This window comes from Aphis gossypii, chromosome X (genome assembly GCF_020184175.1).
Source record: "Aphis gossypii isolate Hap1 chromosome X, ASM2018417v2, whole genome shotgun sequence".
NCBI lineage: Eukaryota > Metazoa > Arthropoda > Insecta > Hemiptera > Aphididae > Aphis > Aphis gossypii.
The window spans coordinates 23,196,115-23,215,547 of NC_065533.1; the positions used below are offsets into that span (position 1 = coordinate 23,196,115).

The window sequence follows — 19,433 nt, forward strand, 5'->3', positions numbered from 1 at the left end:
ACGGAATTGATTGTCGGCGGGGTCCGGCGATTTGTACGAAATCTTGACTGTGGCAAGGTGGCAAGTCGACGTTATCACGAGCGAGACGACAACGCGTCGAAAAACGATAACCGCACTGACAGCTGGTGAGGTCTGATGCAAGGTGTATCTAAATACTAACCAAGTGGTTAAGTGCCAGGCGAACGCACACAGCAACGACCAACGAAACGTCCTCGAAAGTTGGTGATACACTTTCATACACCGAACTTGGCTCAGGTTATGCGGACACAACAAACGGCACGAAGGACACCAAAGCCGGCTTGTCACACGACACAAGAAGATACAAAAGTTGATCGCAAGGCAAAGGTCGCTAACTTTCCGGACACACGGCGGAGCAAAAGCTAGGGGTCTATTTTGTACGCAATATGAATATTATTCGTACATAAGATCGTTCGTACACATTTTATTCGTATACGAATATGATTTGGTATTTTGTACAACCATACGAAACTTAGATATACGAATCATTGGATATACGGATGTTTTTCGTACTTCATTTATATTCGTACGTATGACGTTATTATATGATGACGTTTATCCGTATTATAATTTCAAACAAATATGAACATTTTTAAATACGTATATCCTATACATCGTATAGCCGTATGTACGGATTTTTCGTACATATTATAAACTAATTATGGTGGTACAGTGTTGCCAGATGGTACGATCTGGATCGGAAAATACGATAATTTTAACTTCAGTACGATCCCCCACCAAACCTTTCGATAGAATGGAAAATATACGATCTTAACGTTTAATATATTATCGAAATGAAAAAAAATGTATCTATTTATAGAAACTCCAAATATTTTCCAGTATGAAGATAAAACAACACACCATTTTAGATTATTAACAGTTAAAACATGATAACAGATAAAGTAAATTTTGTTTTATCATGAGTCATGACTTCATGAGTAAAAATTATTAGTGTAAAGACTAAATATAGCCAAACAAACTTATGTAATAATTGCGTGTAATAAAATGTTTACTATATCGGATGACGATCCTGATGATCCAGTTAGAGCTAGAACACCTGAAAATACGAAACGTCGGAGAGGAGAGAGCTCAAAAAAGACAGAACATAAAAAACAAAAATTTCGACACGATTGGTTAAAAGATCCAAAGTTTAGTAACTGGTTATGTGCTGTACATAACAACGAATTTATGGCAAAATGTAAACTTTGTATGTCTGATATGTGTGCCGAGTTGTCTGTACTAAAAAAACATGCGTTGTCAAAAAAACATCTGAGCTGTGTACGTTCAACTGGAACGCGACAACAATCAATCGGTAATTTTGTTAATGATCAAAGTAATTAAAGGAAATTGAACAAACAAGAAGAGCAGAGATACTTCTCTGTGGATTTATAAGTGAACATAATTTGTCATTTAACCTTATGAACCATTTAACTGCAGTATGCAAACAAGCCTTTCCAGATTCTAAAATAGCAAATGGTATGAACCTCAGTCGTACAAAAGCCACATCAATTGTAGTAAATGTCATAGGAAAAAACTATAACGAAGATTTGATCAATATACTGAAATCAACCTGTTTCAGTATAATTATTGATGAGAGTACTGATATCGGCTGCCTCAAAACTTTATGTATTTGTGTGAAATATTTTGAAGAAAGTAACAACAAATTTCAAACTAAGTTTTTCAAACTGATTCAACTTTTTAAGGATGCTGACAGTGCAAATGAAGGTGCTACAGCTCAAAAAATTTTTGATGAAGTAATTAAGGCATTTATTGACACGGGAGTTCCTTTGGACAATATAATAGGTAATTAAAATGTTTTAATTATCATTTTTAAATAATTAGGTCAAATATTAAATTATTTACATTATTCATATTAAAAGTTGTTTTATAGTGTAAATTAAGTTATGTTAATTTTTCTATATTTTATACTTCTATGATAATTTAAATAAAAGATAAATCATTTTTACATCACAACAAATATTTTATTTTTAGTAGGTCCTATTCATTTAAGTAATAAACTTTCAGAATAATATCATTAATTACTAATTTTCATATCCTAAATTATTGATAGATAATTTAAATAATATTATTTTTATAGTACAGTATTAACTTTTGAAAAAATAATGATGTATCAAAACTATTGTTTAACATATATACATATTATAAAATTATAGGTTCTATTGTGGCTGCATCCACATAGGAGTATATTTTGCTTCATGTAATAATAAATATATCTTAATTTTATTATTTTTGTTTCATATTATTATTTTTTATTTTAAGGATTTGCAGCTGATGGCTGTAATGCCATGATGGGGGCTTGGAATTCTGTTTCATCTAGATTCCAAAAGCATATGCCAGGTAAATAAATACAGTAAATATGTCAAATACATTTTCTATCGTAATAAATACCAAATAAAATTTCTTTTTCAGGAGTGTTTATACAAAAATGTATTTGCCATTCCCTTCATCTGTGTGCAAGTGCTGCTTGTAAAACGTTGCCCAGAGTATGTGAAGACTTAGCTCATAACATTTTCAATTACTTCAAGTCAAGTAGTAAGCGAATTTGTCAATTTAAAGAATTTCAGGAATTTTGCAACGTTTCACCACACCAAATCTTACGCCCATCACAAACGCGTTGGTTGTCGTTATTTATGGTTGTTACTAGAATAGTAGAGCAATGGAACGCATTAAAGTTATTTTTCACTTCTAACTGGTATGAACAAAGATTAAAATCTACGGAAGAAATTTATAAGACTTTACACGATCCTTCAATATTTTATATTTTCAATTTTCTACAGTGGGTTCTTCCAAAATTTGTAAATCTTAACAAATTATTTCAAAGTGATCGGCCAGTGTTATGTTTAGTTTATAACAAAATGAAAGAACTGTACTTAGATTTATTATACAGTTATATGAGAAAATGCAATAATCCGACTTCCATAGATCCTTCAGATTCCGCTTATTTTTTACCATTAAAAGATATTTATTTAGGATCCCAAGTTATGGCTTTGATGAATAAACCAGATATAATTGCAAATGAAAGTATGGTACAGGATATATTAGAGAGGTGCCGAAAATTTCTTATAACTAGTTGTATACAAATTAAAATGAGATTTGACTTTGAAAATCCTATTCTCCATTCATTGGGACAATTAAATCCTAATCAAGTTTTAAGTGACAATCGTTCATCTACATTACTTCCGTTTATTCAACAATTTCCTGTAATAATAAAAAAATATAATAACACTCAAGAAATTGATGATGGTTGGAGAAAGTTAAGTATTATTGATTTAGATCCAGAAGTAATTAATGATCTCAGACAACTTAATGTTGAAAACTTTTGGATAAAACTTAAAATGTTTAAAAAAGACGATGAGTTTCCATTTGAAATCATTTCCAAATTTATACTTACAGTTTTATCATTGCCTCAATCAAATGTTGCATGTGAACGTATATTTTCAAAAGTAAACCTTATTAAAACTAAATCACGTAATAGATTACAAACCCTTTCATTGAATGGTCTCCTTAATTCTAGTCACACATGCAAGAAACTGGTTGTTGTAAATTTGAACCAACAAAAAAATGTACAGTTTAATGACAAGCAGCAATTTATACAGCAATAATGATGATAATAGTGATGACGATGAAATTACTTTTGTTAATCTATAATTTAAAAGTTAAAAGTGAGTTGAACATAGAGTTATATTTATTTTCTGTTATTAATATTTTTAAATTTGTTTTGTATTAAGTAATTAATAAGTATTTTTTGTTATGTACAATCATCATTTGTATTTTGTTATATCATTTAAGGCTTGAGTTAGTGCACTAAATTTGTGAAATATTAATAAATACATAATAATTGAAGAGATTGTTTGTGATATGTGTTGTGTATGTTTTTTTGATAAGAAAATGCGAGGACCGTAGGTCCGAGCAAATTTTTTTGCTATCTTTTGATCGAAAATACGATAATATTGAAGGTTTCGTACGATCTTCAAATTTTAAAATCTGGCAACACTGTGGTGGTAGTCTTAACTTACTATAAGAACACTAAACTAACATATTATATTCTATAAAAAATATTGTATTATTTACATTTAAATTTAAGATAATATAATGTATCTATTGCATAATAATAAAATAAATAGGTACCTACAACAAATTATTAAATAACATAAGTAGGTGTAAAATGGGGATTATAGAACCTCCTCCCCCTTAAATTTACATGTAAAAGGATAGGCATGGCCTGTATAGGCAACAACTACACAGCTCCTCCCAAACTTGTATGAATTACTCATATAGGCAACCCGCAATACGTATAAGTAGTATAAAATGGACAGTTCTGGAGCCTGAGCCCCTGAGCCTGAGCCTGAGCCTGAGCCCCTCACCCTCGCAGCCGCCGCCTCCCGTTCCGCTACGTACCCCCTCACCCTCACCCTCACCCAAAGCCGCCGCTACGTACGTGACGTACCCCCTCACCCACATCCCACCCTCTACAGCGTGGCTTATCACATATTATCAATCATTTATCAGTTATCAAATTGTTATCACATGTTATCAATCATTTATTTTTATCAGTTATCATATATTTAAAAATATAATATTCTGCGTTAGAATCGAACGGGAGGGTATGAGCGTATCATTTTACCACCTTCCCACCTCGACTCTAACCCATTGAACAATATACTGCTATATTTAAATACACGCTGAATAATATACATAGAATACTGTACTATAAAATATTATTCGCGGTTGATGTTAAGAGACATTTCTTAGATGTACATATTATAATATTATCGATAAATGAAAACTAATAGCTTGCACCTGCATACTTAGTACTCTATTGCCAAATCCTTTATTCAATTAACTAATAGCTATGAAAACTAATAGCTTAATAATCGCACGTGTCGCCAGGATGTCATGGACTTTTAATAGGTATCCTTATTCAAATAAATATCAATAATCACACAATACCTTGCAAAAACCATTATTATTATTGCCGCCGCCCATTGAACGATATATATAAATACTCTAACAACGTATAGTCTCCACTTATAATTTTAGAAAAATAATATAACATACAAAAATGTTATTAAATTTAGACTTCCTCGCCATTTATATTGAAAGACACTTTACTCGTATTGACAATAATAGGTTTATTATCCGTATTCAATTAAATATTCACACACCACCTGGACATTAGTGTTTGACAATAAGATACATTTCCTATCATTAGAATTATTCGATATACTAATAACCGATCGAGTCGCCAGGATGTGATATACTTAATGATATTAAAATACCTATTTAAGTGACAAACACATTAATGGCCGATATTATTACCTTCTGCCGGACGTATCTTCGTACAGTGTAATATCAATTAAGTATCAATATTCCCACTGCCAACTTAAATTCGTCTTATATATATTTTAAAAAAGCCAACAGTTCTTCAGTACGTTTTAAGCCGTTGTACACGTCTACGCGCGTCTTTAAAAATTTTAGTGAGTTTAAAAGTATTACAAGTGTATAAACATTTTATTATTTTTCTTTTCGTTTTCATTTTAAATATGTTTAAATGCGAACAGTGCCCTTCGTTTTTCACACGTAAAGATAACTTGGTTGTCCACCAAAAAACTCATACCGGTATTCGTTTTCCATGCACTGTATGTCAGTCAACATTCACCTACAAAACCAGTCTCATCAAACATCGGAAAAATGTTCATGGTATCGTACCAGCTCTTCGTCAGCCTGCACCTGTTGTTGCTCAACCAGCACGAGTAAGCGTGATTCAGTTCGCGCCACCTACCACTTCTCAGATCCAGATAGCACCGCAAATATTTGTACCCGATGGCTCAGCCGGTAGATCAAAATTTTAACCGAAGACGAGATGTGTATGCAAGCCATGGACGAATTTGAGAATAAAGGTTAGTTTATCGGGATTAATTAGATTTTTAAAAGACCCGCTGATTTTATTTTATCCGTCATGGATTATTTAAATTTTTAAAAGGCATATGTATTACAAGTTAAATGTTTTTATAAAGATATATCAATTTTTCTTTAGATTCTTATACTACGGGCGTTAACGGGAAACGTGTTTCGACCGCCAACACCACCTCGGCTGCTAGGGTAAAAAAGACGCGGATGGATATGGTGAAGGTTCCCGGGTTTAATGAAATTTTGTCGTCCGCGAGTCATAAAATAGTTTGGTACTATGCTAAAAACATCAGAAATGTAAAAATATATTCAGACTTTCTACGTGGGCTAATGACCGAGCTAGTCAGTTTGTTAAAAACCCACGTACAAAAACATGCAATTAAATTTAACCTTAAGCTCGAGGCGACTTACAACCGCCCCAACGTGCCGAACTCGTCAGAGAACAGGGCGTTCAAGACCTCGGCGGTAGAAATTTATCCAGATAGCGACATTAGAACGATTGTAGAGAGAGCATATATAAAGTTGATGAAGGAGGAGGAAGAATATAATCACGCGGAAGTGGATTTACACTAGAGTCGATAGACGGACTATTGTTGGCGGTCTACAATATATGCCAATGGGCGGATCATCGTATATACAATTACCGGAATTTATTGAAAGGAAGCGGGGGACAATAAATCCACAAAATGTAGATCAGGAATGTTTCAAGTGGGCAATACTAGCGAGACACGTGACGGGACCGTCGGTATACCGAGTTAGTGAAAACTATAGGCAGCACGAGGGAAAATATAATTTTGACTGTATTTCGTTCCCGACTCCGATGTCAGACATATCAAAATTTGAAAAAAATAACCCAAACGTGACCGTTAATGTTTACGGCTTGGAAAAAAAGTTTCAACCACCGAAGAAATTTCCCACATACGAGGTGTACCCGCTGCGTGTGGTAGATGAGGAGAAATCAGTCCACTTCGATCTGATGCTGGTTACGGATGAAGACAATGCACATTACATATACATTTCTAATTTTTCCCGGCTCATACGTGCGCAGAAAACAGGACATGATGGGCGCGTTGTATTTTGTAAAAGGTGCTTCACGTCATTCGACAACCGAAATTTAAAATACAAGTTGAGTGGACAGGATGCGTTGGACCAACATAAGCTTATTTGCGGGGCACACAAACCGATTCTTCCGGAGATGCCGAAGGAGGGTGAGTGTCTTGAGTTTGAAGCATGGAAGAAAACACAGAGACATCCCATAGTTATATATGCGGATTTCGAGACAATGTTGACGAAGACAAAGGAGACAACACCAAAATAATACAGAAGCACGAGGCGATGAGTTATGGACTCATTGTGAAGGCGAGCGACGACGTACCGATAGAGTTGATGGAGGAGCATGAGATAACGACAGAATCAGTGATATACAGAGGAAGCGAGAGTAAGACGGACGTGGCGAAACATTTTATTGAAACAGTGACCGAGTTGGCGATAAAAATTGAAAAATTATTGAAGACCAATAAACCTATAGTTTTCACGGATGAACAACGGCAGTCACATAATGCATGTACAGCTTGTAATTTATGCAAAACAACCGTTACATACGATAACCATAAGGTTGCAGATCATTGTCATCTCTCTGGAAAATACCGACAAGCTCTATGTAATACCTGCAACCTCAAGCTTCAAGCACCAAAATTTGTCCCTATATTTTTCCACAACTTATCCAATTATGACGCGCACCTAATAGTAACAGAACTGGGTCACGACACGCAAGCTATTAACGTTATTCCTAATATCGAGGAGAAATATATATCTTTCTCGAAATACGTAACAAATACATTCAGCATGCGTTTCATAGACACGTTTAGATTCATGGCATCAAGTTTATCTTCACTGTCCAAAAATCTTGTAACACCGGACTGGAGAACTTTAGAGAAACCGCTAAACATTTTGTCGCCGGAGATATGCCGCTCGTGACTCGTAAAGGGGTGTACCCGTACGAGTACACAGATAGTTGGAGTAGGTTGGAGGAGACGAGGTTACCGAGGAAGCGAGATTTTTATAGTACGTTGACGGAGACTGACATAAAGGAGGAAGATTTCGAGCACGCGAAGTTGGTCTGGGACCACTTTGGTTGTACGACGCTCGGAGATTACAGTGATTTATACCTAAAAATCGACGTCTTACTGTTGGCGGACGTCTTTGAAAACTTTCGCGATGTATGTATGAGGGCATACAACTTGGACGCAGCCCATTACTTCACCGCCCCTGGACTTAGTTTCGACGCGATGCTGAAGTTTCCGGTCAAAAGCTCCAGTTATTACACGATTACGATATGCTCTTGATGTATGAGAATGGTCAGTATATTATTTATAAAATATGAATATAATAATAATATTGTATTTTTTTTTAGGTATCCGTGGTGGATTGGTGCAGGCCAGCATGCGGTATGCCAAGGCTAACAATGCTAAGACCCCGGGCTATGATGATACTAAAGAGAAATCATGGATAATTTATCAGGACTGTGAGTATATTTTTTTCAAAACTTATTAATTTTTCATACTTATTTAATTTTATAGGTAACAACTTGTATGGATGGGCAATGTCCCAGTACATGCCATACGGTGGGTTCAACTGGTTGAACCTATATTAAACGGGTTGAATGATTTGGACGATACATCGCCCATAGGACGTATATATGAGGTGGATGTGTCTTACCCTAAAGAGCTGCATGATAAACACAACGACCTGCCTTTCCTACCTCAGAACAGTATCCCGCGAGGATCAAAGTTAGGAAGTTGATGGCGACATTTGAGGAAAAGGAGAATTATGTTATACACTATAGAAACCTTCAGCAGGCAATTAAGAATGGTTTAATAGTTGAAAAAGTAAATATATATTTTATATGATTTTAATCAGATTTTTAACATTTTTTCTTATTTTTTTATAGGTACATAGAGTGATTCAATTTAACCAGTCAGATTGGCTGGCTAAATATATCGAGCTAAACACAGAGATGCGGAAGAAGGCAAAGAACGAATTTGAGAAAAATTTTTTTAAATTAATGAATAACGCTGTATTTGGTATGTCACTTTATTATTATTTATAAGCATTTTTACTGATATTATATGTTTTTCCAGGGAAGACTATGCAATCGAAAAGGAAGGAAATGAAAATGGAGTTGGTGTCGTGTGAGAGAAGATTACAAAAATTGATTAACAAAACAAACACAACATTTAAACACTGTACAAATTATAACGAGAACCTAAACGCCGTCGCCCTGGAGAACAAAATTATTAAATTTGACAAACCTATCTATATAGGTAAATATATTTTTTCTATTTTTATCATACATTTATAATATATATATATTTATAGGATTTGCGGTGCTGGACATAAGTAAGACGTTGATGTACGACTATCATTACAACGTTATGAAGAAACATTATAAAGATAAAATCAAGCTAATGTACACTGACACAGGTAAATATACTTAAACTAATCTCATGTATATAATATATCATTTATTTTTTTTTTCTAGATTCACTAGTGTATCATATCAATACCGATGATTTCTACAAAGACTTGATTGAGAATCCCAACTTGATGGATAGATTAGACACGGCGGACTTGCCTCCTATCCATCCGTGCTACACTACAGCTAGGAAGAAGGTGCCCGGGTTTTTCTCTGATGAAGCAAAAGGACATATAATGACAGAGTTTTGTGCACTACGTGCAAAATCATACGCGTACAACATATGTACAGGAGAAGAGGATGTGGTGAGAGAGCAGATCAAGGCAAAGGGTATCAGACCTCATGTGGTTAAAAACCACATGACTCTTGAAGATCATGTTAAGTGTTTGTTTGGAGAAGCTGGCGTGGAGGCGTATAAGGAGAACGTATCAATACGTTCATTCAACCATCAGCTAGTAACGATAAAGACCATGAAGCTGACCTATAACAGTTATGATGACAAAAGAGTGGTACTAGATGATAAAATACATACACTGGCTCACGGTCACTATTCTATAGAGTAAGTTTTTTATTATATTTAAAAATTATTATACTTAAAATATTTATGATTTATAGGGAAAGTGAGGACGATGAATGACCAAACCAGTGGCCAGTGGCATCATGAATCAGAAAAAGATTTGATGAGATCGCTTCTACGGGAATGCATGTCTAAATACTGTATATATATATATATATTATAATACTATGTAAATAAATTTGTATAGTCTAGTTGTATATTGAAAATATTATCATGTTTGTAAAATACCATGTATATATATTTTTGTTATATTGTAAAAATACCTTGTATATATATATATATATTGAAAATGTTAGGTGAAATAAAAAAACCAATGTTAAAATATTATTATGTTTATTACATGACAAAAATAAATAAATAAAAATATTGTATATATTTACAATTAAATTTTTAAGAATTATTTACAAACCATTTTCTTATAGCAAATACTTTATAAAATGTACATTGTTTAGGTTTGTACTCCATATGAAAAATACAGCAAGGTAATGTTTCGTCATCGCATATTTGATCTAATCGAGGGCAGCCCAAGTCTTCAATGTTGATGAGTGATACGTGCGGTATATACTCCATAAGAACTTGTTTTTTCTGTTCTCCTTTGACGTAAATGCAGTTGAACTTTAATGAATTCAATATTCTACTTAGCTCCTCGTATTCAACGTCGCCGTAATCTATGGATAGTTGATGATAATTACGTTCCAGCCACTTATAAGGCCTTCTACACACGGAGCTATTAAAAAAAAACTAAACTGTTTTGTGATTGAAATTACTAATCGGTTACTAACGCATTGGTGACTCAGATCCATACACGAGGCTACTAGTAACATACCTACTCGTGATCGAAACCTGTAGTTTGTTCTGAGTGACTATGGATGAAGGACGTTTTTCGTCATCTTTTTGCTACCATGGATGTTGACAGTGATTCTAGTGATGAAGAAGTAATAACAGCATACTACTATTACAGAAGAAATAAAAAAAATAGAAGGTTTTGGGTTCATCCATACTTTGAAAAAAATTTTCATCACCGATTATTCATTGCTGCAAGAGAATTGAACCTTTCCGATACTAAATTTTTATGTTTTTATCGGATGTCAAAAGAAAGTTACTTATATTTGGTGAACCTGATTTCCCCTGCCATAAACAAGCAAAATACAGACATGAGAGAGTGCGTGAATGCCGAGGAACGGATATTAATTACACTCAGGTAAGTAACTTACTTTTTTATCTACTTAATGCAAATTTAGACACTTTATTAAAATGAGTAACATCTACCTATATCATTAGCATATTAGTATAATTTTTTAGCAATAAACATATCATTTTTTTTTCTTATATATGAAAACATTTTAATAATTTTAAAAAGAACATAAACAAAATATTATACTTTTTTATTACGGTTGGTTTACTGTTGATTTATTTCGTACAAGGCTTCATTAACTGCTTCATAGTACTTTTCAGAACTATTTTGGTTTATAGTTTGGAATGTGTTAGGTTGAGAAGTTTCATGAGCATTTTCATTCTGAGATATCAGTAGAATTTGTTGATCTGTTGAAGGCGTTGTGGATGAAGACGAGAATGAATGAATAGGTGTGAATGCCGAATTGTTTGACAAAATGTCATCAACCATCTGAAGTGATTTGCGCTTGAACAGCCGTACTTCTTCATCAGACATTTTCAAAAGATCAGGTAGCATACTAAGAAGAAACATTTTTAAAGATTCTGCTTTTGGATCTTGGTTAGCATTGACTGAAGAGTTCTCTGTTCTGGCTTTTTTTTTGCCTGGAAATATTCTAAAAATGCTTTGTCCACTGCTTCGTTTTTTAATCCACGTTTTTTGTTTGACACGTATGATGGCGAAGACTCAAATTGACTCGGAGTAATGTTATTATTATTCTTTTGGGGTATGTCAGTAGTTGAAGGTGTGTATAATGATGTAGAAGGCAATGGCGGAGTTGGCGTAAGATGTGGTTGAAATGGCGAAGATTGCTGTGGGTCAAGTTCGGAGTTGTTAAGGTCAATTTCATCAGATTGTTCAAAACTTTCCTTCTGTTCTGGGGGATTAGGAAGATTTCCAGAAGGCATACCTAACGCCTTAATATATGGAACTGTAAACTGCATAGCTTCTAACAAATAATATGCTTTTTTTGGTTTTGCTCCAGAACCACTTGGTGCTGGTTTCATGTTGCGCACAAAAACAGCACGAAGGTTCTTCCACTTATCTTTGCATTCAGATACTAAAAAAAAGATAACATTCAGAGTATTCATAATTTGTAATAACAATCTGGTTTTATGCTATTATTTTTACGCAAACCCGATTTACTACATCCCCCCCCACTTTTAATCTACTGTACAGCAGAGAGACACCGACTTGACTTCCTTTTTATGATTGTTTCTTTTATTTTACAGATACTTGGGTACTGGTGGGACATTTGCGTCAATTGCTGTTTATTTTGGTAGAGGAGAATCTACAGTTGGCGGAATTGTGACGGAAACAGTAAAAGTGATTTGGGAAGTGTTGGAAAAAACATTCATGCCAATACCAAGTACAGAGCAGTGGAAAGGAATAGCAAATCATTTTGAAACACTCTGGAATCTCCCAAATTGTATAGGGGCCATCGATGGCAAACATGTAAGAATTGAAAAATTTCCAAATAGTGGTTCTTCTAATTTCAATTACAAGTCGTATCATTCTATGGTGTTAATGGCTTGTTGCGATGCTGACGGGTTATTCACTATTATCGAAACGGGGTTTCCCGGAAGAAACAGCGATGAGGGTATATTCAGTGCCTCCGCAATGAAATATTGGATCCAAAATGCAGGGCTTAATATCCCTCCTCCCACACCATTAACATACGATGAAAACGATAGTCCGTTTCCTTATTACTTTGTGGCCGATGAGGGATTTCCGTTGTTGAAATATGTGATGAGATCATACCCAAAAAGAATTTTAGATAATGTGAAAAGAATATGCAACTATAGATTTAGCAGAGGGAGAAAAACCATTGAGTGTACGTTTGGGATGGCATGTGAAAAATTTGCTGTTTTGAATGGTCCTATTCGTATCAGAGATCCAGAAAATGTGAATTTGGTCATAAAAGCAGCTTGTATACTTCACAACTACGTACGGAAAAAAGAAGGACTTCAGTATACACCTACTTATTCTACAAGTTGTGAATCAAATAACCACATTGACGTAATACCTTTACCACAAAACTTGACTATAAACATAACCTCTTCTGCAGCTGCTCTTAGAAATTATATAGCAAACTATTTTCTTACACCTCAAGCATCTTTGCCTTGGCAATGGAAATATGCTATTAATTAGTTTTTGAAAATAATTATTTTTTTGTCTAATATTTTCTAATATTGTTTAACTATTTAATCACTTATTATCTACAAATTATCTAACCCCTATTATTATACCTATTTAATCATTTTAATCATTATTTTCTAGTTTGAAGTATAAAATATTTTTTTTAAGATTTTAACTATAATATAGCTATTTGTGATCAATAGTATGCCTATATTTAAATAATTAAAAACTGTAAAATCATAATAAAAAATAAGTTTCAATTGTAAAATATGTTTATTTATTTTATCAAAGTCTGATCGTCGGAAATTTCTATTTTTGTCATTGCGATGATGCGATAACAATCCGTCGCGACGGTCGCCCGGTGTGCACCGATTACGAGTATAATATTATTATGTATAATATTAACAACAATTCGGGAATAAAGGCCTAATTACTAAACTAATAATATAATATATAGTTTAAAAATCCACGTATATTTATTTTTAATTAAATGTATTTATTAAATAATTATAATACTACATATTATTTACCTGACATGTTTACTGATCTTCCTACTTCACTCCAAGCTTTTTCTGTTTCATCCTTCTGGAATTCTCAAACGAAGAAAGTTATTTTTCATGTTTATAATTATTTCAAAACATTGGCTGGTGACAAAGGTAAGCCAGAAATTAGTAATTTTTTTCGTCAAACTCGTGAAATGACTGCTGAAGCGTGTGGCGTAAGTCTTGCTTGTGTTAAACGAGTTTGTGCTGAAGGGAAAAAATTATCTGTGGGTGAAAATCAACTAGCTGCCGAACCTTCTTCCTTTAAGTCTCCAAGGAAAACTTATAAACGTGCCAAACCTATGACCAACTTGGACGATTTTGACAACGAAGTTGTCAGAAGAACAGTTCATAGTTTTTATGATAATGGTCAGTATCCAACTAGTGCAAAAATATTGGGAGCGTTGCATGAAAAAATTAATTATTCGGGTTCACAATGGTCCGTGCGACATATTTTGCGTAGTTTGAATTTCAAATACAAAAAATGTAATGATGGGCGTAAATTTCTAATGGAAAGAAATGATATTGTTTGTTCTCGGGTTAAGTTTTTGAAAAAAATGAACGAGTTTAGGAGTAATAACGATACAAGGCCAATAGTTTACTTAGACGAAACATGGGTAAACCAAAATCATACGCGAGGACACATATGGCAAAACTTCGACAACACCGAAGGATTAAAAGTACCTATTGGTAAGGGCGGTCGGCTTATTGTGTGTCATGCTGGGTCACCTTCATTTGGTTTTGTCAAAAATTCAAAACTGGTTTTTCGTTGCACGTCGGGATCGCAGGCTGACTATCATTCTCAAATGAACGCCACCGTTTTTCAAAAATGGTTTATAGATATGTTGGGCATTTAGAAGAACCTTGTATAATTGTAATGGACAATGCCACATACCATTCTACCTTAACAGAAGAATATCCTAAGGCAAATACTCGAAAGGCAAATGTACAAAAATGGTTACAAGACAAATCTGTAGACTTTTCTCCAGTAGAGACATTAAGCGAACTACGGGAAAAAGTCAAATTGACGATGCCAAAAGAAAAAAAATATAAATTGGACGAAATTGCACTTCAAATGGGCCATGAAGTGGTAAGACTTCCTCCTTACCACTGCCAATATAACCCAATCGAATTAATCTGGGCGCAAGTTAAGGGTAAAGTCGCGGAAAAAAATAACACCTTCAAAATGGCAGATATAGAAGTGTTAGTAAATAGTGCTTTAGATGCAGTCACAACAGAAGATTGGGCAAAATGTGGCGATCACTGCGATAAAATTCAAGAAGACGATTTGGTAAAAGAAGGATTAAGAGATGAAATTTTGGAGCCTATTATAATGACAATTAATCCCGACGACAGTTCTACTGACGAAGACGATGATGAAGACGATATGATTAATTAAAAAAAATGTATTATATGTATTACTTGTGTTATTTGTATTTTATTATGTTTTATTTATTATAATAAATTAAAAACATCTACATTACGTCGTTTAAAATTACTTTATAGGCGGGAAAACAGTAGGAATAGGCGGAGTAACCCTGACGAAAAACACCCGCTTGGCGCGCGACGATCGCGGCTTACTTTTCGCCTCGCGTACTATAATAACAGTAAATGTACATGTATTATACAAAGAAAAGATTTCAAATATTTTGTGAACCTTAACATTACTATTTATTAACAGTAAAACTAAATTATTAATAATTATTTATAAATAAAACAAAACGTCAATATACTAAGTATTACTAAGTTACTGGTAAGTATGATCGTAGGAAGAATGTATGTTCTGTACTTCTTTGAATACCAACCCTGCTTTCAGAGATTTTTTTCATTAATTTCTATTCTTCCACTGAGTGATTCTACTCTTTTCTTTTTGGTCACAAATCGTTTTTGTCTATCTATATTCTTATTTGCAGGTTCTTTATTTCCTTCTTCAATTTCAATAATCTTTCGTTTTCCTTTTAATATTTGCAAGAAAGAATTGCTAACTTTATTCATTTCATTAATTTCTTGTTCGGTTATTTCGCTTTTACTGGTGATAATGGATGACAAAATTCCTATTCCTGCTTCTAATTTGCTTTTTATTTTAAATAACTGTTCTTATCCTTTGTCAGTATTATATTTTATTATTGCTTCTTCTATTAGGTTCATTTCGGCAGCAGGAAGAGGAATTTCTGTTGTTTGACACAAATTATTTTGAGTGTTTGATGACACAGAAGAAAGAATAGCACATGCATGAATATGTTTGCATATGTTGAGTATAATTATGTGATCACTACATTCGCAAGTATAATTATGAATGCAAATATTGCACTTCCGACAAACCAAACGACAGTCTTCAATGTTGCAAGTATCTGTAACGTGAATCACTTCATAAACCGTATTTGTTTCACTAGCAGCAGATATTTCCCATCGTTTATCATCAATTACTTTAATAGATTCAGGATTTATTTGAACTCCATTATTATGGCTCTAAATTATATTTTCTTCTTTAGCGGTATATTTATTTTTTACAAATTTTATGAATCTTTCAAAAATCTTGTTTCGAGTGAATTTCAAAATCGCATTTATACAGGTATCTAAACGTTTATTTTTTTTAAGTTTGCCCCCGAGACGCTCGTATAACTGAGGTCTATATCATATTTGTTTTTGCTGTTATATATATACATGTAAGTAATAATAGATAATATACCTACTTCATTTTATTAATGTATATTTTTTAAAAATCGTATTTTCCATATGATAAACACATCATCAATATTTTATTTTTAAATTCTTTTTTTTCTTCAGGTATTTTTACTAAAAACGTTTATATTTCTAACAACAATTTATCTTTTCTTTCTCATTAAAAACTTTATAGTTTTTCAAGCTGTTACATGCATTTCCATAGTTTTTAGCAATACAATTTTAAATTTTTTTTCAGTTTAATCTCGCAATGGTCATAAGCGCTCATATCATAAGGAAAATTCAAACGAAGCAGTAAATGCATGCTAAAAAAGCACGTTTACTTCTTGTACAGTCTCCCGGCTTTTATCAAAATTTCGTCTTCTGCAAATAGAAAAGTCGTATGGTATTAGGTAGGTTAGGTTAACCTTTTTTTTTTTTTTTAAATCCACCAAATAACTCGGAAGGGAATTCACCGTTAGGTAGTACTTCCCCCGAGTCACCGTGTGCCGTTTATTAAAAAAAAAACAAACATACAAATTTTTTTAATGGAAGGTGACAGGCTAGTCTCCTGCTCACGCTTCCTCACAATACTATGTAAATTATACAAACAAAAGAGGGGCTCTATCCCCTCAAATATGCCGTTCAGGCTACACAAAACTTAATTAAGATTTAAGGTCTAGACTGTTCACCCCTTCTGTAACGCTCTTCTTCTTCCTTGTGACTCAGCACTCGAGAGGAGCATTCAGCAACTGCGTCCCAGTTCGTCCGGCTCTCGATCATCCGCTCTACCATCGTACTTTGATCTAGTGCCCCCAGCACCCGGATGACATCCTCTCGTTCACTGCTCCAACTCGGGCACACAAAAAGTGTGTTGTGAGCATCGTCCACTGCCTCTCCACAATGATGGCATATTTCAGAGTCCTCCTTTCCGATTTTACACAAATACTTTCCGAAACAGCCGTTTCCACTGAGGGATTGCGTTAGGTGGAAAGTCAGTTGGCCATGCTTTCTGTTGTACCACGATGGTACGTCCTTTATGAGGGACCTCGTCCACGAGCCCTTGGTTTCGGTGGCTAACCGAGTCACCCACCGTTCAAGCGTCTTCTGGCGCAACTCTGAGGAACTACTCGCTATGCGACTGTTTGCATCAGAGTCCAATGGCAATAATAATAAGGCCTCCTTCCGTAGCCAGTAGGCGTGAGTTCTCTCGACAACAAGGAGGTCGATAGGAGGCAAGGCAGAGATGATATTTCCTGCTGCGTAGGAAACCGTGCGCGTATTTCCCGATCCTAGTACGTTTCAGCGAGGGGGGCGGAGCCAAAACCTCTCTGCATAATGTATACATATTTTTACCGATCCTAATCTAATTCAGCGAGAGGCGCTGAACCCACATAGGGTTCGTAATTATGATATAAACACTTAAAGCAAATATAATATTAAATTATACATAAATTATTTTATTATCAATATTTATATTATGTTTATTTATCAATATATGTCACATTAATAGATAATATTGTATTATTCAAAAAATATAAGTCTAAAAAGTATAAAAGTATAAGTATAGATACTTGAAAATTTCACCAGTTAGGTTAGATTGGCATTTTCTTTACATGATTTTATTTTAAAAATATTATATTTATGAATATATGTCAATATATATTATATTATAATTAAGCTGTGTTACATGCAGTGTTATTGTAAAAAAAGTGTAAAATGTATAAAAAATCATAGATTATAAAATAAATCACAGGGTATAAAGATAAAAATGTATAATATTAGTGATGTGTTGTATTGAGCTTATTTGCTTGTATAATTGCTCCTAAATTTCTTTTAACTTTCTTTTAGATTCTGAACGAAGTGAAGAATGTATTGATTTTACAATGATTTTTTTTTTTTTTTTTTTTTGTTTTTGTGTCTGTGTACAGCATAAATAGTCGAAATAATGCTCCAATTTCAAACAATGGGGGTGGTTTCCGATGTAAAAGTGAATATCCTTGGTGCATTATAGAGGTAAAAAGTTAACATTTTCCAACAGTTTTCAAAAAAATCGAGAAAAACAAAAAAAAAATGACGGAAAAACGGCAATTTTTACGCAAAACCAGTTTTCGACCAAATCGATTTTTTTTTATGGTTGTAATTCAAAAACTAATCACTGAAAATACTTGAAATTTTCACCAAATGTTAATGTCAGTGGTATCCGTATATACGAGTAGTTCAAATTTTTACGAAATCTGTCGAAAACGCGAAAATTTGCAAGTTATTTTGAAGTTGAAAAATCATAATTTTTTTTTCTTTTATAACTAAGTTTTGAAAATTTGGTACAAGGTTCTCCATAAATTTTTCTTCAAATATCTGTAAAAAAAACTCTACCGGATTCAGACAAAAAATTTTTATGAGTGTTTGAAATTTAAATTTTTACAAAACCATGTTAAATAACAGTTTAGCCTCAAACGATTTTTGATATGTGTTATTATTCAAAAAGTATAAGTCGTAGATACTTGAAAATTTTACCAGTTATTAGATTCACGTTTTCTTTACGTGATTTAAATTTCAAAATATTTTGATTTTTTTGAGCTATTTATAGACAACTGAAATTTTCAATTTTTTTGTAAAAATATTTTTGAAGTGCCGATAAAATTTTTTTGGCCCTATCAAAATACTTGAAAATTTAATACAAAGTTCCTCATAAGTTATTCTTATGGTGATTAAAAAATTATAAGAATACATAGGCACAATTTTTTTTTATAGCATTTGAAGTTCAAATTTTGACAAAAATTCGTCAAAATCATGAATATTTGAAAATATTTTGTAGTTCAAAATTCATAAAATTGTTTGTATTTATAACTAAGGATTAAAAATACAACACTAAGTTTTCCATAAGTGTACCTTCAAGTATCTATAGAGAAAACTCGA

At 33.4% G+C, this 19,433-nt stretch overlaps 2 protein-coding genes and 2 pseudogenes across 2 annotated transcripts; all 4 read left to right on the top strand.

The window, feature by feature from the left end:
* Positions 1-5,582: 5,582 nt before the first annotated feature.
* LOC126552427 (uncharacterized) lies at positions 5,583-7,926 on the top strand (annotated as a pseudogene).
* Positions 7,927-8,551: 625 nt separating this feature from the next.
* On the top strand, positions 8,552-10,125 carry LOC126552058 (uncharacterized; annotated as a pseudogene).
* Positions 10,126-12,528: 2,403 nt separating this feature from the next.
* Positions 12,529-13,323, top strand: LOC114120721 (uncharacterized). The gene has a single exon (XM_027982726.2). It carries the CDS (start codon positions 12,529-12,531, stop codon positions 13,321-13,323), a length of 795 nt encoding a protein of 264 aa, XP_027838527.2.
* Positions 13,324-14,730: 1,407 nt separating this feature from the next.
* On the top strand, positions 14,731-15,252 carry LOC126552428 (uncharacterized). The gene has a single exon (XM_050207126.1). It carries the CDS (start codon positions 14,731-14,733, stop codon positions 15,250-15,252), a length of 522 nt encoding a protein of 173 aa, XP_050063083.1.
* Positions 15,253-19,433: the final 4,181 nt, after the last annotated feature.